General features: G+C 43.9%; 3 protein-coding genes and 1 long non-coding RNA gene across 9 annotated transcripts; 3 read left to right on the top strand and 1 right to left on the bottom strand.

Moving 5' to 3' along the window:
* Nucleotides 1-9,140: 9,140 nt before the first annotated feature.
* On the top strand, nucleotides 9,141-15,765 carry Rsph3 (Radial spoke head protein 3). Of its 5 annotated transcripts, none has more exons than XM_025302459.1 (11): nucleotides 9,141-9,352; nucleotides 10,058-10,959; nucleotides 11,732-11,815; nucleotides 12,904-12,985; nucleotides 13,069-13,242; nucleotides 13,405-13,533; nucleotides 13,608-13,811; nucleotides 13,951-14,113; nucleotides 14,575-14,661; nucleotides 14,750-14,935; nucleotides 15,592-15,765. In XM_025302459.1, the coding sequence occupies exons 2-10, from the start codon at nucleotides 10,157-10,159 to the stop codon at nucleotides 14,929-14,931; spliced, it is 1,908 nt and encodes a 635-aa protein (XP_025158244.1). In that variant the 5' UTR covers nucleotides 9,141-9,352; nucleotides 10,058-10,156; the 3' UTR covers nucleotides 14,932-14,935; nucleotides 15,592-15,765. The 5 variants fall into 5 exon arrangements, with proteins under 5 accessions (XP_025158244.1, XP_025158245.1, XP_011141843.2 ...); XM_025302460.1 differs by having other exon boundaries at nucleotides 15,006-15,613; XM_011143541.3 differs by having other exon boundaries at nucleotides 14,750-15,613.
* Nucleotides 15,766-21,548: 5,783 nt separating this feature from the next.
* On the top strand, nucleotides 21,549-24,173 carry Prdm13 (PR/SET domain 13). The gene is made up of 3 exons (XM_011143539.2): nucleotides 21,549-22,151; nucleotides 22,684-22,933; nucleotides 23,144-24,173. The coding sequence occupies exons 1-3, from the start codon at nucleotides 21,810-21,812 to the stop codon at nucleotides 24,010-24,012; spliced, it is 1,461 nt and encodes a 486-aa protein (XP_011141841.1). The 5' UTR covers nucleotides 21,549-21,809; the 3' UTR covers nucleotides 24,013-24,173.
* LOC105184640 (uncharacterized) lies at nucleotides 23,537-25,370 on the bottom strand. The gene is made up of 3 exons (XR_849893.2): nucleotides 25,292-25,370; nucleotides 25,092-25,197; nucleotides 23,537-23,671 (listed from the first exon to the last, which is right to left on the bottom strand). It is a non-coding gene; the product is annotated as an uncharacterized LOC105184640 (long non-coding RNA).
* A 269-nt stretch (nucleotides 25,371-25,639) lies between these two features.
* ATPsyndelta (ATP synthase, delta subunit) lies at nucleotides 25,640-26,710 on the top strand. Of its 2 annotated transcripts, none has more exons than XM_011143537.3 (4): nucleotides 25,640-25,832; nucleotides 26,039-26,179; nucleotides 26,260-26,457; nucleotides 26,528-26,710. In XM_011143537.3, exons 2-4 carry the CDS (start codon nucleotides 26,057-26,059, stop codon nucleotides 26,693-26,695), a joined length of 489 nt encoding a protein of 162 aa, XP_011141839.1. In that variant the 5' UTR covers nucleotides 25,640-25,832; nucleotides 26,039-26,056; the 3' UTR covers nucleotides 26,696-26,710. The 2 variants fall into 2 exon arrangements, with proteins under 2 accessions (XP_011141839.1, XP_011141840.1); XM_011143538.3 differs by having other exon boundaries at nucleotides 25,711-25,948.
* Nucleotides 26,711-26,712: the final 2 nt, after the last annotated feature.

Here is a 26,712-nt window from a genome sequence, read left to right on the forward strand (position 1 = left end):
GGCTTTTCGTGAGTCTCCACTTGCGGCTAAACGATATTTTACTGGCGCCATGAGGTGCCTTTTAGGATCTTGAAGAGGGACGCGCCTAACCACACCTTAGCCCGGCGAAAGCGTGTTTCGTGTGAAAACGGCGGGCGAGAGATTTAAAAAGCCATCGTATTTGCGTAATCGCAAGTGCAATCACTACGCGTCAATAATCAATTATCAATTGTTACACATAAGCAGTGTGAGTCAGACGCACGTGAAATACAGAAGCGCGTATTCCGAACACGGAAAAATTTTCAAGTTAAAATATGTTAGGAGAAAGTTCTACACGATTATTCTCAAAGCTACCGCTTGCTCGCGAACTGTGTTTACAGAAGATATAAGATTGTTCTATGCAAACGAGTAACGTAAGTCCTAATGATTATTTAAGAAGCTGACGCATTACTAAACATACATTTCGCTAAACAGCGCTTCTTCGGCATAGATAAGATTGATTAATCGGTAAGCGAACGAAGAATATCCCGAAGCGTAAAAAAGGGGTAAAAAGATATATAATTTCTAAGAGTAAATAGATGGTTAAATAATTAGTAGTAAATATATATGCTAAATATATAGTTTGGAGAATAAAAGAAAATATATAGTTTCTAAGTTAAACGTCGCGCGTACAAATATTCACATTCCCAGCACAGTCGCGTTTCTGAAATCGGCCGGCCAGAGGAACCGGATCTCCCGCGGACATTAGAGTGCGTCATACTTTGCGCCATTAATCGGCCACGCCGGATTTCCTCGGTAATAATTCCGTCTCGTTGGCGGGCAACGTCTTAAGCCGAGATTTCATTCGCTTAAGCGCGGCGCCGGAGATCCCCTTAGCCCTTAAACAATAGCCGCGTGTCGCGTCAACTTTCTCATAAATTTCGCCACCCGCCCCGTTCGAACTCCCAGCCGGTGATCCCCACCGGGGTTGTCAAAATCACGTCGACCGGGAGCGGAATTTTCCGCTCGCGGCGAATACCGCGGCGACGTTCAACCGGCGTCGTAGAACCGCGTAGAAGAGCGACACCTCGTTACTACGATTTTCCTGCATCACCTGGCGTCATCGACAGCTCACATTCGTTTTGACCGCGGGAAAATCACGCTGTCTCAAGGTAATGATGAATATTTTGCGAATTCCGCCGCGCTGACCTTTCGTGCCGCTGCGGCATCGCTGCGAGAGAGCGAGTTGATCTTTCACGTTCCTTGCAGGGCGTACTCGAAATGTTGCCGCGGCGCCATGAAAGCACGAGGGAGAACGAAACGCGGAAGAATCGTGAGTGGAGATGCGTTAAGACGAGCCTTACATTACAGCACGCTTCCGACGATGAAGAAAAAGAAAAAAGGGAAAGGGGAGAGATAGAGGAGGACTAAAGTGTTGGTACCGAGAGCGCGGAAAGTGAGAAAAAGGTGGAGAAGGAGGAGAAGGAAGGAGAAGGAAGGAGAAGAAGAAGGTGAAGAAGAAAGAAAAGAAAGAGGAAGAATAGAGGCCCATGAAGAAGATCCAGGTAGATGCTAATGGGCGCCCATTGTTTTTTCCCCACTGTTTTCCTGCTCCAGCATTGTTCTTACAACGGGTCCAGCTCCCCGCTCATCAGTTAACATTGTCCGGGGCATTAGATCGTCCTTGTTCCAAATTCGAGCTGGAGTCGCGCGACCTACCGCTCTCGTGGAATGCAACGGTTCGCCCTCCTCGAAGGATCGCACGATCCTTCAGGAGAGGGAGAGAAAGAGAGAGAAGGAAACATACAGGAGGGAGACTACTGCGGCACGGGGAGAGAACGGGGGGAGTAGGGTTGGTGCATGCGAGACAAAGGTGGAGGGCTCGTGGAACTCGTGTAAACGAGATCACGCGGGTGGCGAACACGGTCGCGGCGAAGACGAGGGGGAGGACACACTTCCGTCTCGTTTGCTCGATCTGTTCGGTCTGTTTAGCTACGCGTGAACAATCGGCCGCGACGCGTAAAACACGCGCAAACGGGCTCGTTTCCATCGCGTGAAAATATTGGGCGTGTTGCTATGCAAATGCGGCCCCATGGACCGACTCGTCGGACTGTCTTGCCGACAAGCGCGCAAACCGAGCGGCGACGACGACGACGACGACGACGACGGCGAGGGTTCGTGAATGTTTCGATTTCGTGCGAGATGTCACGGAATACATATATTGAAATCAAACGCGAAGACGCAGGCGAAAGGAGCTTCTGCTCGCGATGCTCGTAAATGCCCGTTCTTAATACTCGGCCGTTCGTCGCTAGTTGCTCCCGCCCAATTGTGATTTATACAAGAGAAATCCCGTTGGGGATACATATAAGCGATAAATTTCCTCCTCGATTGCTTCATTATTTCGTATATAACGTCCTACCTCTATATCGTATATTTCACCGTCATAGTATTTTTTAACCGTGCCTACGAAATCAGGGAATGTGTTTGATCTCTTCTCTCTTTCTCATGTGCCGTCGGACAAACGCGCGAGCGACAAGCCGGATCGCAATCCCGTTAGCCCCGTGAATAGCGCGAAACGCGATAATCGCGGCCAGCGCTAATTCGCAACGCGCAAGATTGATGCCTTATCTCGAGTCGGACGAGATGAGACTGCCAAAGAAGACGAAGTGGGTTAAGAGGAAGAATGAGAGACCTGAAGGATGGCGAACGCGCCCCGGGCAGCTCCGGACAGCGGGAGGAGAGGACGGTGTAGTTGTCTTTTAAACGGAGCAACGTTACGTTACCCCTGACGAATGGACAGGAGGAGGTGCCGATATCTCAACCGTAATTTATCACCCTGCTAGACCAGCTAGAAAACCGGCGGGCCCCGCCGTTCGTACCCTAACGTGGGCACGGGCCCATAAGGGAGGGAGAACGAGAACGGAAAATAGAGAAAGAGGAGAGACACGAAAAAGGGACCACACGAATGTGCGCTCTCTCTTTCTTTCTTTCTCTCTCGGGCCTCCAAGAGGGCCCCGGGCCAACCCTCATTACCACGCCTCCAGACTTCCTAGTCATTATCTGGTGGTTCCAATACCGAGATCGAATTTCATCAGGAATCTCGACACTGACATTCCACAAAGATAATCACACCCGTTCTCCTCCTCCTCCTCCTCCTCCTCCTCCTCTGCTCGTACGCGCGCGGTCTTTCACGGGACGGAATTTTTTTGCTGCTCGAACAATGCACGAACTTTGCATAATTTCACGGAATTACACGCGTTTTACGCAGCGGCGCGTTCATTAGCGCTCAATCAATCGCCCGTCGCGAGACGTCGAATGGAAAATTAGAGATTTCGTCGCCGATGTACATAGGTGCGACGCTCGTTACTTCCACCTTTCTCCGGTCTGCAGCAGCGTACCGATAAGGACAATATCGCGGTTGTAAAAGCGAGAATAAATGTAAAACATAATGGATAATAATAAATGAAAAATGAGATTCTCATGTTTGTGAAATGCGACATTTGCGACGACATAGCAGTTACCGAGGGAGACAGTGATTCATAGCGGTTTGGCGAACACGTAACGCGCTTTTACACGAACTCTTTTGTGCCGTAGAACGTAGCGGGTCGTCTTCATCATGCGTTACAAAACAGGCCGCTCGCGACCGAACGATGAAAACTTAATCAGCGGTTAGCGCGCGACCTCAATTTTCGGCCGAAAATCCTCGAACGCGCCGATGAAAATTTTCCCCGGGGTGAGTCCCGGAAGGTTCCGCTCGGGGTTGCTTGTAAATAATTAAGGTCCGGCAAAAACAAATATATCGTTTCGCGCAGTGTGATAGATGATGTTGCTTATTCAGCATCCTGGATGAAGAGAAAGAAGAGACCGAGTAGAAGCGGAGACGGCAGTGAGAGATAGGAGAAGAAGAACAGGTAGAGAGAGAAGAGAGAGAAAGGGAGATAGAGACGGAGAAAGAGGTGTGGAAGAGGTCCGTGGCTCGATGGGTTTTTAGGGGCCTTACGCGGACCCATGAGAGGGTTCAAGGGCGTGCTGAACGTGGATGTAGCCGAGGCAAGGAAGGCGAGGCAATTAGGAGGCGCAGCAGGGTGCCAAAATCTCTGCCCTTTTCCTCCTCTTCTCCTAAATCGAACCACCACCTACGCTCAGACTTCCTCCTTCTCTTCGTCCACTTCTTCGACAGGCTGCGCCTACTCGCCGGCTTCGTCCTCGCCGTCGAGGTGTGAATTTCGTCCTGACGACCGTGTCTTTGGCAATTCAAATCATGTTCAGTGACAATTCGTCACATTGATCTCGTGCTTTTGCATTCAATGGGAAATTCAAATTTTTTATAAGATCAGCGCGTCATGAATTATTAGCATTAATTAGGAGAAGCTGGAAACTGCTCTTTTACCGAGCAACTTAATATTATACGATCCGTTATTATTTTATTCTTCTTTCGACTGTGTGATCAATCTTTCACGCGTCGAACATTTTTACAACTGTCAGACTGATTGGCAGGAAACGATTATTTGGAAAAACGAAGGTATTAACGACGAATTGTGCATCGTAAGCATCTAACTTGTTACGCCACTATCGGCGACACGAGCAACCTAAAGTCCAACTCGGTATAGTAGGAAACTATAAGTTTCACCCGGTATAAGTATTGATTTAGCAGACGTTCAGATAGAGTTTGCTCTTTCCTAGCATGGCTAAATTTACTCCGACGGTCAGTAAAATATTTTTCTAAGTTACATAAATTTTTCAGTACGTCCTTTTAGTAATTAAGTAAAAATAACGTTAGATTTATCAAACTGCAATATTGTAATTTTTTATTTAAACTGATCGCCAAATTAAAATGCTGCAGCGTTAATTTTATATCAAAAGACAACAGATTCTGTGTACGAATGTAAGAAGTAAAAAAATATTATAAGAAACATTATTCTTGTCTAAACGATAAATCTAATTTAGATGGCACGAGTCAGAATAAAGTTACGACTTGGTATCTTAGATACGAAAAACTGCGAAGTCGCTGTGTCAATAGCTGGGATTCCAGAGTTGATGCGTTTCTATAACAACAGGTAAAGAGAGTCCGCTAATAAACAGGATCCGCCCTGGAAGGCCGGCTTGTTTCTGTAAAAGAGGCTAGAAGCGCGCTAGAGAGGCGCTAACTCGAACGCGATTTCGGGGATAAAATTTCTACGCGACTAAATCCGGCCGAAAGAACGATGAAAGCAACGATGACTACGAGAACAACGGAACAGTGTCGGATGTGCAATCGGGGTTTGCAGTTTTACAATATACCTTCCGACGTATCTGACGGGATGGAAAGCTACACTTTCGTGAAGAGCCCGAGGGCGATATTGCATATACAGAAGAAATACAGACATCCTTCCGTGTAAGTACAATCTACCAATGATGTATATCGTTGGAAACGAGTGATATCGCTGACGTGACAACGTTATTTGCAAGAGACCTAGCAAGCATCGACAAATTTAATTTTCCATCGTACGCGAAAGATCTCGTCGATACAAATGATATGATTTTTTCAATGAGGGAAAACAAAAGAGATATCAGCAAAGAGAACTCGCCGTACGAATACACTCCTTCATCTCGAGATAATTCTCTTCTCACTCACGAGATAATTCATCTCGTGCAATAACAAAGACACGAAAATCGTCATTGCGCGGAATAGGACGATAAGATTGTGAGTCCATATGCGTGATTAGGTAACCGCGTTTCTTTTTTCACACGTATGCATACATCTCTACGTTATTATTGACGCAACAAGTGCACGATATTCTTGTAAACTTGCTTTGTTTAACGATCTTGCGCAAGCACATCTAACCCTAATCATATCCTGAATTAATGATCCCGAACATCGCACACATGTATATGATACAAATAGCACGTATCGTGTGTATCTCTTTACACGAAGCATGTTTTGCATATTTAATATTGTACCGAGCTCGTAGGAAGGTGTGAACTTTCAACTTTGCCGGTATATGTACGGGATGGTAAAATTAGTCTCATCTTTTCTCCCCCGAATTCTCACCAGTGTGTTCTTTTACATTGTACTTTTAGCAACGTTTCATGTTTCGTATCGGTTTCGTGCGTATCGGTGTTACGAAAATTCGTACAGAAAAGTCGAGGAATTTCGACGCGAACGTAATCTTCAACATGACAACTTCAGCAACGTCCGTCGCTCTCAGTGCCGATATTTTCAAATTCACCAATTCCGTTCCACAATGAGCAACAGCGTTTCGTCGAAGTGTTCGTTTATACATGAAATTGCCAAGACTGGGCTTTAGCAGCGAAGAAAAAAGTATTAATAACTAGAAAAGCGTGTGGTCGCATCGATATTGCAACATCGTCGCTTATTGTCGGTCTATAGATCGCGCTGCTTATAGACGACAAAAGGGAATGACCGCAACGGTTGATTTTATCGCGGACTGTTGTACACGAAAGAGTACAGAGTGTGTGATGCTATGCATTCGGTTCACGCGATTTCCGCTCCTATTGAGGGGGAATACTCGCAACACCAAAGTACCGTACAGTATCGTCAGTTGGAACAACCATTCCATGAAAACACAGCTCGACAACACCCCCGGAGTAATTCTCTCGTGAAGAAATTCCATGGAAATCTGGAATAGCGGCAAATGCGGAGGACGAGACGCCGTGCGAAAAGAAGTAGAAAGAGAGAGAGAGAGAGAGAGAGAGAGAGAGAGAGAGAGAGAGAGAGAACACTCGTGTTGTCCGGAAATCAAGCTAACACGGCGCGGTTGGCTGATTTTGTTACGAAGTGTTACGTCGAGGAATTTTCCAACGAATGAACAGCACCTCTGTGGATGCTTTTCCGCCGTAATTCGCCATGACAATAAGTTCAGCGACATAAAAGTGGCAAATGTCGTGAGAAATGTACACAAAGACGACCTACATGCGCACTATTCACCGTTCTATAAAATCGACACACGGCGCAACCTTGTTAAAGTAACTTTCTGATTGCTCGCTCTTATTTTTAGCATTGACTCCCCTTCTCTCTCCTTCTTTCTCGCGTACTTCATAATACAATAAACCGTGAAAGTTATCGATTAGAATAAAACGACGTAAGAGTTTTATTCGAACGGGTCAATCGATCGTGCATATTAATATTAATAACCGTCCCCACACGTGCGCGCGTGACTACCTCAAATGAGAACGTCAATTCCTTATAAAACAATTCAGAGAGATCGATCACGATGAATCCGCGCGTCATTCGAGGGAATCGCGACGCCGCGCAAAACCGCCCTCGATCTCAGCCGACGAACGAGGGGTAGGAAAAAAAAAAGAAACAGCCGACAAATTCATGCGTATAGGTGTCCCACTTACTTTATCGCACCACCGACAGCGGGAATTCACGTCTTACTGACGTATATAATCGCACGCGACGTTCGACGCGAGACACGTGAAGCCGGGGGAGAATTCTCTCAAGGCTACTCGCACAGCGCATTAATATTAATAATACAAAATCCAGCTACGACTCGACCAACTCGGATTTCTCGAGCAAGCGCGGTCAGCTTGATTGCGCGTACGATTACATTAAAGTAAAAATTAAGTACGTTTCTCGTCAATTCGACGTGGGATCAGTTGAAGCCGCGGGCAGGCGAGCGAGAATCTTTTCCTTCCGTCAGAGAGTCTTCGGGAAAGTATGCGGGCGATCGATTGTACGCAAAAAGCCAACGGCGAGATAACGCACCACGGTAGCATGGGCTACTATTGGCGATCGTAAGCCCGCGGTTTTACGACGGTGTGCTCGCGTAAAAATCGGCCAATCGCGCAATTATGATCATGCAAGGACAAAAAACTGCTTCCTCGCTGGTTATAAATTCGCGCTTGTTATATTTGCCGCGTTTATCATATTTTCGATCTCGACCGGTCGACTCGTTACGAATCAATACTTTCTCGGAATGTATTAAGACAAACTCGACCAATAACAACATCAGCTGGATTTTAACGACAGAGTCTAGTTTGTATATCACACACACTCGTTGACACCGGAGTTGTGCAACCGTGTCGCCTGTGTGAAATTCGTGTAAACGGCAGTCTTTGCGGGATCTTTCTCGAGAACGCCGCGACTCCGCGTCGGCCATTTCCGCTGGCTGGGAATAGAATTTACAGCTGGTTTAATAAACGCTATGCGCGTAAATGTCGGGCGTGATGGTATCAGCGGGTAACACGAGATCACTCTCGCGGATGATCGCGATACTCGTATGACCTCGCGTAAAGTGCGCTGAAGTCACGTCTCTCTCGGAAGTCGACGCGCGATAATACGACGCTACAGTTGTAAATTGATAGAGTTCTATTCGGGGTAAACGATCGCGACGAAGTGTTGCTACATGGAAAACAACAAGCGACACACTCTCTCTCTCTCTCTCTCTCTCTCTCTCTCTCTCTCTCTCTCTCTCTCTCTCTCTCTCTCTCTCTCTCTCTCTCTCTCTCTCTCTCTCTCTCCCCTACCCTCTCGTGCAGTCGCATTTCAAAGTCGAATTTCCATGCGCGATATTTGCATAAGTCGTACACCAACAAAATGCCTTACTCATCTCATAATTCATTTCCCACCTACGTTCTATCGCGTGCGCATACTTACATTAATAAACAACTAACCCGCATACATATCTGCTACCAGACCAAAGCGACCGCCTATGTCCTCGAGAGGGTTAGCATGCCGAGGGATAAGGAACAACAACACGATTGCTCGAGCAACTTTAACCTTTTCCGCCGCTCGTCCGCTACAATTAATTAAGGAGAAGAAAAGAGAGAGAGAGAGAGAGAGAGAGAGAGAGAGAAAGCGAAGAACACACAACGAAGGAGCAAAAAGTCCGAGCACTCACGGTTCGATTCGCGCTTCATTATCAGAAGCGTGAATCAAACCGTGCGGGCGTCGAGCCGAGCCTTCGCAGCGATCCGGCGCGATCAAATGTGTCGTTTCACCTTGAAGGTGTTGCTAAGGTTGGAAGTTCCCCAGGCTGGTTGCTCCCTAGGCGGGTGGCACAGAGAAAGAGAAGGAGAGAGAGACAGAGAGAGAGAGAGAGAGAGAGACAGAGAGAGAGAGACAGAGAGAGAGAGAGAGAGAGAGAGAGGGGGAGGGAAAGAGAGAAAAAGAGAGGAGAGCCCAACACTACACTCACCCTCTGCCAGTGGACTTAGGCATGCGCAACATTCGCGGTGGTCAGCGTTATTGAGTGGCCGGGCGAAAATATACGTGCAACATGACTGCGCTCTATATCGGTCGATTCTAAGGACATTGTCCAGTCTCTGAACCACCCCGCGAGCCGGTCAGTAATGCCGCGGCGACACTCAGCGACGTATCATCACGACGTTTTCCATCCACGAGCTTCCGCGGCCAGCAGAACCGCCGCTTTCGCGCCAATTTCGTACAGTACGTATTTAAGAAGATCGAACAGAGTCGAGCAGTTTTCCGATCGCCGATCGCCGTTGGACGCGCGAGCGAACTCTCGGTGTTTACGCTGCCGCTTGTGTTTTCGCGACAGTTGCTGCGCTTGAGATGCATTTTGCATTAGGCGACAGCTGTGTTATCCACACCGAGCTGTGTCATCCGAAAATCGAGATTGTCAAACTTGTCGAAAAAAAGAGCCGACTATTTTCGCGTCGAATAGACGATTGCAAAAACACTCTTTATGTTGCACCGCACCGTTAACTCGAGCGTCGTGCATTCGAATTTTCCGTCATTCTTGATATTTTGCTACATATTATTGATACTAATCTTTTTTTTATCGGAGTATATCTCCGCAAGCGTGCAGAGAGTATCGCGAGATTGTTGTCCATGTTCCGTAATTGAGCGAGTTTACTCACAATCTGGTCTCGTGACTCCGGTCGGCGAATGAATAATTAAATAAATAATTACGGGCGCTACGCTGTGCGTCTCGGCGGCTCCGCTGCCATATCGACTGTTCTCACTTTGCGAGCGATCGATAAGCGATGACTAGGCGGCAATTACTTCTCCTGTGATTGGCGCAATTATCCGCTTTTGCATAATGTGTGCTGACTTATATACGATCGACGCAAAGTCGGATTAAAGAGAGGACGAAGGAGAGCGAGAATAAGAAAGGTTGAAATTTTAAAGGGTCACCACGCTCGAAAGGCTAAACACGTGCAATCGGGATCGCCAGCGATCGATTCGCCATGTCCGCCATAAGATCGTGCGCCTGAAGAAATCGGGAGGATGCCGGCCGGCATTTCCACTCTGGCGCCGCCGACGGACGTGGGGTCTTTCGACCATGAGGCGAAGAATCCTCCGGCCTTCACGATTCTGCAGAAGGATGGACTGGATTCAAGCCTGCCGCTCCTCCACATCAATGAGGAGGACGAAACGAGCGCGACGCGGCTCACGAAGCTCGAGAACATGAGGAACGATCTCTACAGTCGCCACAGGCGCATCAGCAAATCGAACGATCACCTGGTCCTCGCTAGTCTGCAGTCGAACCAAACGAATCCGCTGCGGAGGAAACATCAGAGCAAGAGCCAGGACAGCCTGAGCGCCGAGGAGAGACCGGCCACGACTAAGAGCAGCATCGCCTTGTCGACGGAGGACTTCAACGAGGTGCTGAATGCCAAACTGAAGAAGATCCAAGAGCAAGCCGAGGCCGATCAGAGCCGCAGGTCTCCGAGGAAATTGATGTCGCAGAAGAAGCCGTTCATCACGACCGTGAAGACCGGTGAATTCCTAATGCCGCCGCCGGAAGTGGCAGCCCTCCTCGGCATCGCGCCCATTGGAAACGACGAGGAAGCGACGACGACGACGACGACGGCGGCGGCGGCGGCGGACGGATGTCCGCTGAAGAGCAAGTTCAAGTCGCTGGTGTCACTGGCCAAAAGGCCGGAAGTACGTCACAGCAGCCACAACGCGAGATGCCCGGCCGCCCTCAAGGCCACCGTGGACTTCTCCCTCGGCATGATGAACGCCACCGCCATCGCCGCCTCGACCTTGGACGAGCGGGTGAGGAGGTTCAAGAGGAGCGAGCCGGCGTAAGTGACGCTGCGTGACGTAGCACGATCACGTTATAGACGGTTGTCCCGCTGTTCAATCGGCATGTCGGTGTCGTGTTGCTTCTTACAGTCGGGGGCAGATCTACTGGCTGACCGATGACGTGGATATATGTATTGTTATATGTTGAATATGTCATATATAACAATATGTTAGGTATGATGGACAGACATGTTACGTGTGTATGAAAAATAAAATAGACGTTATATATAACAATATGTAACATAAGCAACATATAACGTCAATGGGTCCCACGCGCGCGGGACGCGAGCCACGCGGTAATGAGCGACACGGTGGCTAATCCACCACCTTGTTACGCGTCCATTGTTTCCGGAAGACAGGAACGTTCATCTCCTGTACCGCGTGCCTATCCATAGCACTAATTATCCTGTGGGAATGGGAATCCTCTGATTGCTCATTGCTTTCACTGCGTTCGCGGGATTTCGGGTTTGATTGTTATTAATCAAACTCGCTCCCAAGAAGCAGAAATTCTGTCACCTTCCATTGAAACGCCTTCGGGGCTCGCTCATCGTCACGTTAATTCGACCGATTAACGTTCCTCCCCGTGCGTGGAGAAAAGAGAAAGAAACGAAAAACTTCTGTCGTCCTTATTCGTACTTTGAATGCGTTCTTGCCCGTCCGCGAGTCCGCGAATGTGCTCGCGAGATTAAAAGCGCGCGAATAAAGAGGACGAGGCGAGGCACTCGAGGGGAGGACAAGGGCGTATAAGAAGAGCGGGAATTGTTTTTCTAGCAGATTCCCGCAGGCGCCGCGAGCTTTACCGAAAAAGTTGGAACCGATCGAGGGCATGACGAATTCGCTGCCGAAGCTCCGCGGGTAACGAAAACACCTTACAAGTGGCATCACACTTATCACTGGTCCTTAGTTGATAGCAGCTGCTTTCTCCGCTTTTCTCTTTCTTTTTTTCTCTGTTACTTTTTTTCTCGCCGACCCGATTTATTCTCGCGCGCGTGAGGTCGCAGTCGAGTCCCTCCGTGGGCCGTTGTCGCTCCTGGTGCACCGCGTCCACGAATGTCCACGGAAAATTTGGCCGGAGCGGTTTCATATCCTCATACGATAATCTAACTCTCTCTCTCTCTCTCTCTCTCTCTCTCTCTCTCACGTCAAGGTTTGTCTTTCTACCGACACACCGCTAGATATAACTCGATAAGAAAATGTGCACACGTTCCGAACAAAAAAGAAACAATCGATTTTACTCTGTACGGTGATTCCATTGTTATCCTCGACGACAGGACTGTTGATTTCAGATGTGTCAAAACCTACTTGGGCGATTACGTAGAGAAAATCGGACCGCGACGCGTATTGTCGACGACGTCGAAGACGTATTGTCGACGAGAAAACTATTACGCTATTTTTGTTAATATAATAATGTTACTCCTACGATATTGTCGCGATCGTTAACAGGCAAGTTGTCGTGTAGCAAATTCATGCACGTCCCCGTCATAACGTTTCGTTTCTATACAAGTGTGACTGAAACGTACGCCTCGTCGGCGAAACGAACGACAGGCGTATCTCTGTCGTAATTGTAACTTTTGATAAAAATATACTTTAACGATTGGCGGAATGAGCAGAGCGAGAAGGATTTTGTTGCCTCGATCGAAAGTTAAAAATAAACTCACACAGCCACTCAAACGGGGAAGTCTCGACGGCAGTAATTGTTTAATATAATTTAATACAATTTAAGACTTATCCGCGCGAGATTGTGGTAAAAAATGAAGTATATTAAAGACAGGCGTGTGTACATATCACGAAGACCGATTTCATCGCAAAATTTATCGATGCTTGCCCAAGAGCGACAGGTCTCGCAATAGTCACTCGGCTCTGCTGAGCTTCTCTCGGATTTGTTTGCGCGCGTCAAGCAGTGCCGTCGTTATTTTATCGTTTAGTTGACCGTTATTTTGCAGCGATCAACCGGTTCCGTTCAGGAACATCATGTTTGATCACCGCGTGGCTCGTGGAACTACATGTGCTTCCGTACCTGCTCTCGTAAGTGCATACCATGTGCTACTTCCCAAGAGCGCGGCGAGATCCATGGCTGCAGTTTTCTCACAATAATCATATCTACGCAGATCGATGGTGAACAGTCGATCGCAGCGAGGCAAGCGGAAGCGAGACGAAGACACTTGGCGCGGAAGCGTGCTCAAGCTCAAGCTACCAAAGCGCTCGTCATGAGGATCGGCTCGCCGCCGCCGGTTCCCGGCAGGAAGCACGAGCCGGTGCAAACGGAAGTCTTTCTCGAGGAGGTTAATTGAAAGCTTTATCTGTAGAGTCCCGTGCAAAAAGAAAAGGGAAGTTGCCAAGATTCCCCAGAATCTCGCAACTATGCAATCGAACTCTCAATTCTCCTAACACGCTCGTTACGAATTGTACGGTAAATTTTAATCTCGACACGTTACGTATTCAAGCTGGCCGAGAAGCCGGACGAATCCGAGGTAGCCACGCAAACCGACTACTTCTTGGAGAAACCGGTGACGCCGAGGTATTGCGCACCCAAGACTGGTCAGGACGCTTGCACTCAAATCGAACCCGGGGAGGTGTGTTTACACGAAAAGAAACATGGACTGGAATACTAGATTCAAGTGAACTTGTTTTACCGTGACATTTTCAGCTCTTCGACTACGACACCGAGGTTCAACCGATTCTCGAGGTGTTGGTAGGCAAAACCATCGAGCAAGCTCTGATCGAGGTCTTAGAAGAAGAAGAAATCGCCGCTCTCAGGGAGCAGCAAAGGAGATTCCTCGAACTGCGCGATGCCGAGAAAGCTGAAGAGCAACGATTAGCGGAACAGGACAGAAGACTTAGAGAACAGAAGGTGCCGATATCTTTTACTTTGATCTTTTATCGCTTCAAATCCACCGTCGGTTTCTTTTACATTATCATAGATAGACGAACAGTTCTGTATATCTATCGCGGAGGAAAGGTGAAACAGCAAATTCGTTTTCGATCCGCAGGATCGACGTCTGAAACAACAGGAGCAGGCGATGGAGGTCCAACAGGAAACCGAAGAGCGCGTCGCGGCGGCGGTATTGTTAACGGGATACATCGCCGAACTCTTGCCCGCGGTTCTCGAAGGCCTGAAAATGTCTGGCTACCTATTGGACGAGATCAAAGCCGGTTCGTGAGCTCACCAGAAAAACTATCTTTCCAGAATTTGTTGACCGCGAAGGTTCCTGAATTTCCTGAAGTTCCTTTTATTCGCCGAGTCTGTTGGGATTTCGATGGGCTTTGGATATGTTGCAGAGAATTTTGTCAGGAATCGTTTCATAATAATACAATCTTTCTCTTTCTCTCTTTTACGTATTTCTATTCAATCTCAATCTCTTTGGACCTTATATTATTTTTGTTCTAATGAAAACAGAAACTGATAAGAAAAATTATCTTGCTATCTATGAAATGCACTATAAATATTATGCACATACATTATTTATATATGTATATATATATATATATAAAATTTGTATCGTGTCATTTATTATTTTTAAACTGATAAAGACAGAATCAACAAGTAATATCCACTATTTACCTTGTGAGTTTCTGTATTACGCCAACACATTACCAACATGAACGTGTTTCAGATGTCGAGGAAGGTTTCATGCCGTGGTTAATGAAGGAAGTGAAAAAAGAAATGGGTAACATGATTGAAAGCCGAGAATTACTGATGGGTGAGTTGAGAGCAAGTGACAAATTAGCGAAAAAATGTCCATGTCTTTTGCTTTGTCAGACATCATGGGATTTGATTGACACTTATAGAGATCATCAGAGAGATTTTGGAAAACCGCGCACAAACCTATCGGCAACTCGGTGAGGAATATGACGCCTCGAGAGAGAAGAAAGAGAGAGTGGCCGAGGAAAGCGTGGAGGAGGGTGGTGGAGTTGACGACAACTTTGCGAATTATCAGTCACCGACGATCGAAAACCATGACGCGATATAGCGAGGTAAATTAATGCAGAGATCTAATTAATATTGACAAACTGATACAAACTGAAATTAATACAACGTTCACAGCTGCGAAAAGAAAACAAAATTTCTTTAGCGCTCATGGTTTGCGTCAAGCGTAATTGGAAAATGGACGGAGCGAGATCTATAATCCGACAGAGTAACTTTCGTGATCGCTATCACAATTCGATAGGCGTTAATCATGCGCTACGATTGAAAAACGAACGGGCACGCCATAGTTAGCTTTGGATTTAGGGATTCACCTTCGACCAGCACGGGACCAATCTCCGAGCCCGGTGCCTTTTACATTAAGCAGTGTACACAGCTGCGCGACAAATCCATCTCCTCCGCTCGAACCCCATGACAGGTCAGCGCCGCGTTGGCGATCCCCATGGTAAACAGTAACCACCGCAAACGAACGAGAAAGACCCATCAGAAATTAATTATCGATTCTCGAAGTCAGCGCGGCGTAATCTGTCATAAGAAAGAGAGATGCAGCGGAAAAAATAACTTTCGCCGCAGCAATATTTCTCCCGCGAAACAATTTCCTTTTTTCTTTTCTCATATTTCCATAATATACTCAAGTGTTTTTTTTATACGATATCCCTGTTCAATTATTTTTAGAACGTAGTGTTAATAACTTATTTGTCTACAGTTTACAGTCTGGCTTGCGAATGCATAACGCTGCACAACGCTTTCGAGGCGGATTAAGAAGCTGATTACGTTCCAAAATATAACTTGTGGTTTATTTATAGCCAGCTCAAAGAAATCATCCAAATTTAGTACATATGAAATAAATAAAAATATAGAAAATTTTGGTACGCGAAACATATTTCTCCTTGATCTCTACTCTGAATTATTTCCAGTAAATTACAACACACACACACACACACACACACACACACACATACACAACACTACCTTCTAGCAAAACTTCCAGGCAGAAGAATGCTTTCCAGTCTTAGTGAATGATAATTCAACTTTCGTGGATTATCTTCTAATCCACATAGACAAGCTGCCGCAGCTGGCTATACTCTTCCTGAGTCAGAAGTAAAAATATAGCGTCGCTAAAACAGGATTTCCACTTCTCTAATTAGACTACTATTTCAAAGAACAATAAAGATTCAATAGCAGTGTCGAATATCTCTAGTCAAATGAAGCATAACAACAATAAAGATTAATAAAATTTTACAGCAAAATTGCTTGTAATAATACGTAAAAAAAGTATGCCAAAATTAACATCCGTATATCTTTTACACGAATTGCAAGATATGTCTGTCCTTGTCTCTGTCGAAAGATTTCTTTCAATATAAATAGCTTTATATCAATATTGCTAATAGTAGAAACAATTTATAGAAGTATTTTATTTTACCCACTGTAATTTTGAACTTTTTTCGTCGGATTTAATGAAATCGATAAAAAATTGATGTTATGACAATTACAACGAAAATTAAACATTTAACTAGAAATATTTATTAAAGATTATATCTACTCCGGAATTAAAAAGCTCAATTCTTTTTTTCATGTATATTTATCGAAAGAAATATTCTTCTCGAGGTATGGTCATTGGCAATATCTAGGGTCAGTATAAGCCTGGTTTATCTCAAGGGTTGAATTATCTTAACAAATACCGAAGAGAGAGAGAGAGAGAGAGAGAGAAAGAGATAGCATCTGATATCCATTTTTGGGCGCCGGTACACCGCAAAAATAAAAAAAAAACCTGTCCGCTCCAATCAGTATTAGATCGATCATAATAGGATGAGGTTTCACGGTGAATTGAGATCGGCACAGTTTTAAAAAGCCACCCACCCGGTTTAACTCGCCCCTCGCGGCGGCGAGACAGCGGGGTAAGGGAAGGGGACATATTGTATTGGATTAAATTAAGCAAGGGGGGTACGTCCTCGTACCGAGCATTATACGCGCAAAACTTGTGTGCCAAGTGATTCGTGTTTTTCGGCTGGACAGGGATGGCAGCAGCGGGGAGACGCCGACTCACCACGAGGGCTGAAGAGAGGTAAAAGATGTCCGATGCAACGGGACCGATATGCCGCGAGGGATCCAACATTATTTTGTCATGTGACCCGTGTCACCTGCGTCTCCACGTGATTTTTCTCCCTCCAAATGTAGCACGTGCAAATTCGAGGAACTCGCGCTTCAGAAGTGCGCAAAATAAAAAAATACTGATCGACGCGCTCTTCTGAGCAATGTTACCTCATGCACGTGTTACATGACGACTCGTGGAAATGGATATTTGCACGAAAATGTTGTGCGTTGCAAAATTGCAAAATTCGCGCGCGTACTCGCTTTGCTCACCCGCCTAGATGAAAACGAGACGCTGACATAGTTTAATGTTTACCCGTAGACAGTAGTGGATAGTATTGACTCTTAAAATCAAGTAAACAGTTCATAATGGTTAAACACTGGCTTAATCACGGGACACGGGCCGTCAGGGATGGAGGACATGGGGCATACGGCGGTCACGTGTCGTGTTACACGGCACTCGTTTCTGCGGGGCACGGGCAATATGTCGACGGCACGTGCATTGCGGAAGTGCACTTTAACTTCTCTCGCGTAGTACGCGACGTAGAGATATCTCTCTCCGATTCCCTGCGAGTACGTATAAAATGTCTGAATCAGCTCAAATTGAATTTTGCAAGTGTAATCATTGTTTTCTTTCTTCCGCAAGGATACGCTACGTGTGAAAAATTATACAATGCCAATAATGGCTCTGTAAGCTTTCAATATAATTCTGACAACTAGGGACACGACGAGGTGACTTGTACAAAAAATGACGCGTAGAGATTAATGAAGAAAAAAAATGTTAAAGAAAACTTGCTTAGTGCATCTCCGAACGAGCGAGATAAAGGCCGCCAGTGGCGGAACACTCGCGAGAGATATCAATAATACATAAGCTACCGTCTCTCGCGCAAGACAGCATTAGGGAGACTTTCGACACTTGCAGAACCGAGACGAATCACCTTTATGGGCCACCTCCCCGCAAAGGCGACCATAATTCAAGCTTCGCTCCGCAGCGTCTAGCGCGATTGCGTTATGCGGCATAGAGGGACGCGGGACAATGAGATTTGTTCCGTCTCTCCCGTGGTAAAAGGATCCAAGTCCGCGCATCCCCACCATCGGCGCCGCCAATTCAGGCTCGACACGCGCGCGGCGGCATCGCGTCCTCGGGCTTTGAAATGTATGCAAACGCGCACTCGTCGATAACGACGATATAATACAGAAAGTTCATTCGCACGGCGCACGGTTATATTAACCAGGCGTCATTTCCCTCGCGAGTAGCTTTGCATTTTCACGCAGAAATCGAGTGTCTGTTTGTGAGAAACGTAACGAGAGAACATTGCTGTAATGAAATTTAACGTTGTTCTAACGACAATAAAAATAATAACGACGATAATAATATAATAAAATATAATAAAAATATAAGAAATAAATTTATATTATATATATATATATATGTGTGTAATTAACGACGTTTCACACAACAAACTTCATTTCCATAATATCGTACTTGTAAATAACATTTCTTGACCGATGTATCTCCCGCCTACCGACCCAACACCGAAAGGTATTTGCTTGTCGTAATACGTATAAAATTGCAAGTGCAAGTTTCTTAGTTGGACTTAACGATGGCGCGTTCTCCCGCGCAAGAACGACATGCACTTGCGTCTCGTCGTACACCGGCACACCCGGTGCTTGGTGCACAGCACGTACGCTAGTACAAGGCCGGTGGAGGGTGCTTCCGCGTAGGCTTATTTTGAGCATCCCACCGAGGGTGCAACGATAATACGTAGATGATAATCGCGATATTAATATCGCATTGGGAAGCGCACACATGCGTGCAAAGGGCCCATTGGTCACGGCGGAACACTTGCTCGCTTGCTGGCTCGCGGTCGTCTGAATTGCACCCTGATTTTAGAAAGAGACGAAACCAGAGAGGGTACGACCCTCCGCCTGGATGCGGGCGAAAGGCGAAATTTATCAACAAACGGCGGTAAAGGTAGATTTGACGTCACCGGCGTTCCGTTTGTTAAAAGAAATTCGTTATTCGTGGAAATAAATTGTCCAGAGCGTTGTTTTAAGGTTATTTCGCAACTATTTAATATTGACTAAATTGCCTGAAGAATGGTCGAACAAATGTCGTCGATGTATTGCAATATATCGGAGAGATTGGACAAATATCACGTTTGTTCTCGCATTTCTTCGTTCTCTAAGGAGTCTTCCCGATACCTACGCACCCTTTGACTAGGTTGGGACCTTCCGCTCTTCTGTTTACTACCCACGAACTACACAAGGGGCTCGAACACTTGCCGCACACATTTAGGCGCAAAGATTGGGGCACGAGAGAATGGCGGAACACACTCGCGCTCGAGTTTCTAGAGACCAGAGAGGGGTTAGCGTGTAAGGGATGGTGCGGCTTGTGAACACTCGTGTCATTCCCTGGTCCAACCATACATGCGGATGAATCACGTCAGCCATGGAAGAAATTCGCAACCATGCCCCTCTTCTGGTTCCTTGTCAGGGACCAGAATTTGTCGAATTTTCCTTCACAAAGTCGTAAAAGAAAAACATTGTACTTGTTCCCTTAGTATCCTCGTCAAAGTTTACATCTATAAATAATTTCTTGCGTAGATACTCCTAAAAAATTAGGAGCATTTGTCATCTAGTAATGACGAAACTTTCATCAACTTTTCTTGAAAAATAAAAATGATCAAACTACAATAGTTTGTTTGTTCGCTCATGAAATACAAGTTTTTTTTGCAAAATCTACCAACCTGACGTTTTCGTATCAACATTCGACTGGCCACGATCATTTTATCACGTGTGCGATTAATCATGTCGTTGGCGAAAGCGAAAAATGCGTCGCGTTCAGCGGGGAACGTTTTACGCGATAATCCATATAGTACACGACGAAAAAAAGAAAGAGAGAGGGAAATACGCGTTGGCAGGATAATGGCGGGTCGTGCTGGGCGCATCAAGATCACCGAAAGATTAGGCAAATCTGAATGATATCGCGCCCATGTGATCAATGCTCGGACCGTCGGGAAGAATGAACCACTTAATTTCCTAATCAACCGTTGATTCAGATGCACCTTTCGACCGATCCCTCGCACTCGCATGGAGACGTACAGTGGGCCGCAGCTGAGCCAAACAATGTCCTTTCACATGAGGCTTTTATAGCCCCATCGAGCGTACTAAAGTTCGCTCCTGATTGTGTCCTGCCAACCCGCGAATCACACCCGTGTCTTCATCAAGATCGCGTACGCCGGACTACTGACTGATCAACCGAGATCAAGACGCGCGACGTCGTCTTCATTTAAATGAACTACATCATTGCATAGACGACGATTCATCATATGTGAAGAAACACAAGTAAAACGTATGAAATCGATTTTTTAAAAGTCTTTTATAGTTGCGTTAACTTTTGGAGGAAATTATTTTTAATATAGGAAAATGCATATATGTGTGTGTGTATACAAAAGTGAGAGTATGTAAAATAAATTTAGATATTTTTTTAATATTAATATATTAATATATTACAATATTAATATATTACATTATATATTAATATTAATATATATTTAATATCAACTAACAAAGTGGAAGATGGATTTTAAAAATCCATTTGGAGTTAAATACTAATACTTGTATGCGTCTTACATCTGTTGGCTGGTAAAACACTTCTTATGTACGACCTTAGAATTCGTTTACATGGCACTATGTATTTATTGTGACACCAAATACTAGACGATAGGCGCTAATTTCGTTGTTGGTTCTCGCTAATCCCTCCAAGCGGAGATATGACGATCGCGAATATACTTCTACTTCTAGTCACTAAGAGATCTCGAAGCTATGTAAGCGTGTAACGTTCCAACTGTATTTAATTGTTATAAAGTTCAACATCTCGCAGCGAGTTTCCGACATTAAAGAGTGTCAATATCTTCGTGATATATTCACATTGATACATTATGTGATACGTTTCATAGAACCAAAAATGCATTATGAAAAAGTTACATACATGAGAAAAATTAAAAAAGAAAAAAAAAACATTTCACTTGATTCCCCATTATAAAATGTGCTAACTCTCCCTTCACGAATCAAAGAATCTATTCCATATTTTTCACTCATGTTTTACTTGTGTCTTTTCCTCAGGATTACTTTTCTCTTTATCGATTAGCAAATGCTGTACACATCTGATAAAGGAGCAAATGAAGAAGCAAAAGCAAGAATCATAGTAATGTCATTCGAGTTTACGGTTATCAAAATACTTATTCGTTTAAGACAACCGCACACATATCTTAATTATAACAATTAATCCCTAAATCTGTGTTAAAATCTACAGAATCCATATTTGTTTTAACCGACCTACAAAGAGATGGCGCAATATTACTTTTCTAGCTGGTGCACAATAAAGGATGCACCTTACTACAGCACGTGGCGAATCCCCAACAACTACCCCAAGTCTGCTCCTCCCACTCTGCATGGTTGGGCCGCCACAGCGGCCCGACTCTTTGAATACAATTACGTTTCACAGGGTAGTGGAAGACTTGCGCAGAAGAGTGGTACTGGCATATTCTTCATCCGGTAGCCAATTTGATCTAGACACGACACACAGTTCGTACTTGGAGCATACACGATATGCAACTCTACATCGATTGACAACTTGATCTCTCATCGTGATCTCCTGATTGTTCAATGCAAACTTACCGGAGATAAATTTTGAACACGAATGAATTTGAACAGTCGTTCGGTTTTCGTGCAAGCGAATCGTGAGTTTCGAATTTCATCTCGCGGCGACAAAGATACAAAAGGTGTTCCAGCGGTGGAAAGTTTTACAGTTTAACTTTTATCTCACCAATGTTACCAACGTGGTCGAGGAAACGTCATTTCTCTGGCATAATCCTGGGAAACTTCCCCGAAGAGAAGTCTAAAGCCAAGAAAAGCAGAGAGAATGACTCCACGAAAGACGTTTGTGCGCAAACAATCCCTACTCCGAGGATGTACCCTGTGGTATCGCAGAACGCGCTGATAAGAATTGAGGAAGCAATCGACGTGCCGGGAGGATACACTAACTTCGTATCATCTAACACGTGTACGACGACAACCGTTCGAGCCGCTGGAAATCTTAGCAAAAACTCTTCGACAGAAGTCATCGATGTCAATACATTAACACAAAGAAGCATCTCCGTCGCTAAACACGTATGTGGCAAAAATATTTACGTCTCTCTCTCTCTCTCTCTCTCTCTTTCTCTCTCTCTCTCTCTCTCTCTCTCTCTCTCTCTCTCTCTCTCTCTCTCTCTCTCCCCTCTCCCCCCCCCCCTCTCTCTCTCTCTCGTAAGCTTAAACATGAACTCTGATTTATTTTAATTTAACTCTTCAGTTGTGTAATATAAATTATGTATTATATGCATATATTATCGTACATGCATAGATTCTCGGATCGCAAAAGAGTACATATGATGACTGTATGTCTAAAAATGTTATTTTATTTGGAATAAAAATTAAATTTTATTGCACATTAAACGAACATTACATGAAAAATATACTTTCCTCTACAAAAAATATCTCATTTATAAAAGATATTTATTAATTTATAAAAGTATTTCTTTGTGTGAAATGGGGTAACTCCCGCGAGTGCACAAGAGTATGAGATAACTTTACACAAAAAGATTATTCTTTTGTCGTTTTAATCAAAAATTTATATCTATCAAAAACTAATCAAAAACTTCAGGTTGAGATCGCAGAAACTGGAGGTCGACTCTATTGCATCGATGGATGTACGAGTACACTTTGCTGGCTGAAAACAATCGATATCGCACAAGATATCTCCACATGTAACGTTAAACTCATAAGTACTAAGGAAGGAATATCCTTAAAAACTATTAGAAGCATAAAGGCGGGGGAGTCGTTACAAATGTGGTTTACCGAAGAGACTCTGCTCATGTTGAACATACCCTTTCTACTGCCGATGAATATTCGAAGTAAGTTCAAAGTTACAAAACTCAAATAGCTTCTCTCGTAGCTTCTCGACCGTACAAATTATTAATTTTACAATCCTTCGCCAATCTCCTGGCGGCTATTGAAAGATATTTCCTCACGATTTTCTAACAATCCCACAGTAAGTATTAATTTTAAAGATAATACTTTTATTAATCCTAATCTTGAAACTAACTGATGTCAAACGTTTATAGGTAACAAGAGCTACGTATGTCACATTTGCGGCAAAATTTTCGAGTATCCGAATCCGCTGAAGCTACATATAGCGCTGAATTGCAATCGACTGGACAAGACTCACATTTGGACATTCCTGACGAAGGGACTCGCCGTTTTGGAATCTTCAAAAGTGTGCCTAACTAACAATCTGTATCCATCAACGAGCTTCACGTTCGAGCTGTCGTCGACTAACCCGACGATGACGTTGCCGATTAACGTGCCCTCACCGATCCTCGCAGGAACTATGTATACCGGAATGCCGTTGAGAAACGATTCACCGTGTTCAAATCAACTCTCACCCCTGTCTTTGAGCCAGCTCTCTTCGAGCTCATCCTCCACCGAAGTCTCACCCAGTTCGTTGGACCGGATGGCGCCTGTCGAAGAATTGGCATCGAGACATTCCGCCTTCAAGCCTTATGTGCCTCAAGAACAGATACGCAGGAGCCGATTGACGTCTTACAATATGCATCTAGCCACGATGACGTCCTTGGAAAGCGATGCACTTGCTGTGGATATGGAGACGATCGTCAGTAATGCAGGAAAGTCCAAAGAAGGTCATCGTTGTATCTACTGCGGCAAACTCTATTCTAGAAAGTACGGACTGAAGATACACATCAGAACACACACCGGTTACAAGCCGTTGAAATGCCCGTTCTGCGAGCGCGCTTTTGGAGACCCTAGCAATCTCAACAAGCACGTCAGACTGCATACAGACGGCGACACCCCCTACAAGTGCAGTATATGCAGCAAGATAATGGTCAGAAGGAGAGACTTGGAAAGACACTTGAGATCAAGGCATCAACGGGAGCAAGCTGATAACGCTTCGGAGGACTGCCTACCAACGTAATCAACATGCAAGCACTGAATTTGTGTTGACGTTTAGGTGAACCGAACGACGAATTTGTAACATAGCACAATAATGTTAAAGAATGTTTAATGTTATCAACTTAGGGGCAAAAAAAGTTGCATCATCTCTTTACCGTTGGTCTCTTAATTAAGCGCTTTAGATATAAGATAAGAATAATTTTCTAGAAATTTTCCAAAGAAAAAGCTGTTGAGACTAGGAAAACGATTTTTCTTTGTATAAAAGTTATTTTGTAAAATATATTGTTATTATAATATATATTACAATATTATTATATTATAGATTATGTATTATATATAATATATTATAATATGTCTATATAATATAATAATAAAATTGTTATCTTCTGAAAATATACAATCTCCTAATTATAATGATAAATTCAGGCAAATTTAACCATAATTTCTATTAACAACTACCACCGTTCTCAACTATTAGTTCTGATTATTTTTTCTCACTATTTCCAACTTGTTCAAATTCCATTTTACAGCACTTTCTTCCATGTTATGATATGATAATAATAATAATAATAATGTTATAATACGTTACCTTACTTGGAACACACAATATGTGTGTAAACATGTCGATTACGACAAGTAGAAATAATAATTGACAATTCGCTCGAGAAATATATTCTGTTCTCGAATTAAAATGACAATTGTTGCCAAACATGTATATACAAAGATATTCATTCCATTTACAGAGTTAGTATTCTCAAAACTCAAGATATGCCTCGTGTATATCACACTTGTGCGAATATATATTTCATAATAGAAATACCAATTTTTCGAAGCCAATTATGTCGATGTAATATTTGCTTAAGCCAATTTTACAAAATTTAATACGGCGAGCTTTCCGTTATAAATTCCATTAAATACGACTGTTTGCATGTTCGAATTCTCGATTGTTCGAAATACCCCGGAACCGATTATGTACTAACTTATGTACTGTCTTATGAAATATACACACATATATATATCCTACGAGATATACATATATTTAATATTCGCACAAGTAACTATATAATTAATCATGCAATAATTGTAAATGAATTCACTCACTGATCGTTGTATCACTCTTACCACCTCTCATCAAATATGTCTCGGTAAATGCTCGTTAGTGAATGACCGTTAACGAATATCCCTTAGCAAGTATCGTTGGAAAATACTAGAAAAGAGATGATAGAAACGATAAATTGAAAATGATTCAAGCACTGGATTTTAAAACATATAAATATTGGTAATAATGTCTTATTTCTTACAGATTAAACCGTTGAACATCCAGATTCTTTTTGCCGTACGTTGCACATCGTTTTCATATCTGCGCCATTTTGCATTAACTACGATTCAATACAAATAAGTGTCCCTTTCAACCACGCTTCGTGCTCTTTTATATCGTATGTTTCTCTCTTTCTCTTCTTAGCGTATAAACGTACTTGTCTCCTTCTAAGTGCAGAAAATCAGAAAAAGTGTAGTTGGTGAGATTATTCGTTCCAAATACATTGTCTTCATCGTCACGATTTTTCTCGTCTCCTCATCGCCTTGCATCGTCTCCTTTTTATCAAATCTTAAATTCATACTCGCGTTTACTCATTAAATAAATTTTAGGATGCAATATAACGAAACAGAAAATAAAATATAATAAAATAACGCCGTGACGCTAGCGACATCTCCGAGTATGATTCGCACTTCTCTGTCGACTGCACGTCGATAGCTACGTGCCACTGTCGTTTCTGTCGAAAAGTCGAAGTGGTGGTGCGATATTTATAGGATTTTAAACGCTTATACGGATAATTGCAAACGGTGAGCATGACAATTTTATTGTGCTCAAAAAATGTAAGAGATCACGGTGCAAAAACTCAAGTCTGCTTAATCAAACAGTCATTGAACACCGAGAACTGAAAGACCGGGTTATATATGTGTGTTTCATACTTGTGATGTAACAGCTTCAGCAATGTCACTGTGAACACGAGGGGAATGTATTTCTGAAAGAAATTAATTGTTTTCAGTGCAAAATCACTTTCGAAATGGCCACGATCGCTCGTACCTTGCGTCCTTACTTGAGGTGCATTCGCAGTCAAAAAAGAACCTATGCAGATGCTGCTGCTGCCAGTGATCAAATGAAATTTACTTTTGCTGGCGCTAATCAGGTAATAACATGATGAAATAGAAATTTATAGCTAGTACTGTAATTATAAGAGTTAATTAATTTGTCCTTTCCTGATATCAGGTATTTTATGACAAAGCTGCGATTCGTCAGGTCGATGTCCCTTCCTTCTCAGGTTCTTTTGGTATTCTACCAAAGCATGTACCTACTCTGGCAGTATTGAAGCCTGGAGTAGTTACAGTTTATGAAGAAAGTGGCACAGCTAAAAAGATTTTTGTGTCATCTGGTTCTGTTACCATAAATGAGGACAACAGTGTACAGGTATATACTAGTTACTTTATGAACACAAAATGAAAACTAGATTCTGAAATGATATATTATTTTTCTGCAGATTCTAGCAGAAGAAGCTCATCCAGTAGAAGATCTCGATAATGCAGCAGCAAAAGATATTCTTAGCAAAGCACAACAACAACTCTCATCGGCCTCGTCGGACAAGGATAAAGCCGAAGCAACTATTGCAATTGAAGTCGCAGAAGCTCTTGTGCAAGCTTCACAATAAATTGTTAAAAATATAAT

This window comes from Harpegnathos saltator, unplaced genomic scaffold, assembly GCF_003227715.2.
Source record: "Harpegnathos saltator strain DR-91 unplaced genomic scaffold, Hsal_v8.6 scaffold491, whole genome shotgun sequence".
Classification (NCBI taxonomy): Eukaryota; Metazoa; Arthropoda; class Insecta; order Hymenoptera; family Formicidae; genus Harpegnathos; species Harpegnathos saltator.

What these genes read in the sequence shown, in the direction of transcription:
- Prdm13 (XM_011143539.2), top strand. Translation starts at nt 21,810, where the DNA reads ATGTTACCAACGTGGTCGAGGAAACGTCATTTCTCTGGCATAATCCTG. An exon ending in GCATCTCCGTCGCTAAACAC is followed by an intron (nt 22,152 to 22,683) that starts GTATGTGGCAAA and finishes CAAAAACTTCAG; the next exon opens with GTTGAGATCGCAGAAACTGG. An exon ending in ACTGCCGATGAATATTCGAA is followed by an intron (nt 22,934 to 23,143) that starts GTAAGTTCAAAG and finishes AAACGTTTATAG; the next exon opens with GTAACAAGAGCTACGTATGT.
- ATPsyndelta (XM_011143537.3), top strand. Translation starts at nt 26,057, where the DNA reads ATGGCCACGATCGCTCGTACCTTGCGTCCTTACTTGAGGTGCATTCGC. An exon ending in CTTTTGCTGGCGCTAATCAG is followed by an intron (nt 26,180 to 26,259) that starts GTAATAACATGA and finishes TCCTGATATCAG; the next exon opens with GTATTTTATGACAAAGCTGC. An exon ending in ATGAGGACAACAGTGTACAG is followed by an intron (nt 26,458 to 26,527) that starts GTATATACTAGT and finishes ATTTTTCTGCAG; the next exon opens with ATTCTAGCAGAAGAAGCTCA.
- Rsph3 (XM_025302459.1), top strand. Translation starts at nt 10,157, where the DNA reads ATGCCGGCCGGCATTTCCACTCTGGCGCCGCCGACGGACGTGGGGTCT. An exon ending in TTCAAGAGGAGCGAGCCGGC is followed by an intron (nt 10,960 to 11,731) that starts GTAAGTGACGCT and finishes TTGTTTTTCTAG; the next exon opens with CAGATTCCCGCAGGCGCCGC. An exon ending in GTGCTTCCGTACCTGCTCTC is followed by an intron (nt 12,986 to 13,068) that starts GTAAGTGCATAC and finishes ATATCTACGCAG; the next exon opens with ATCGATGGTGAACAGTCGAT.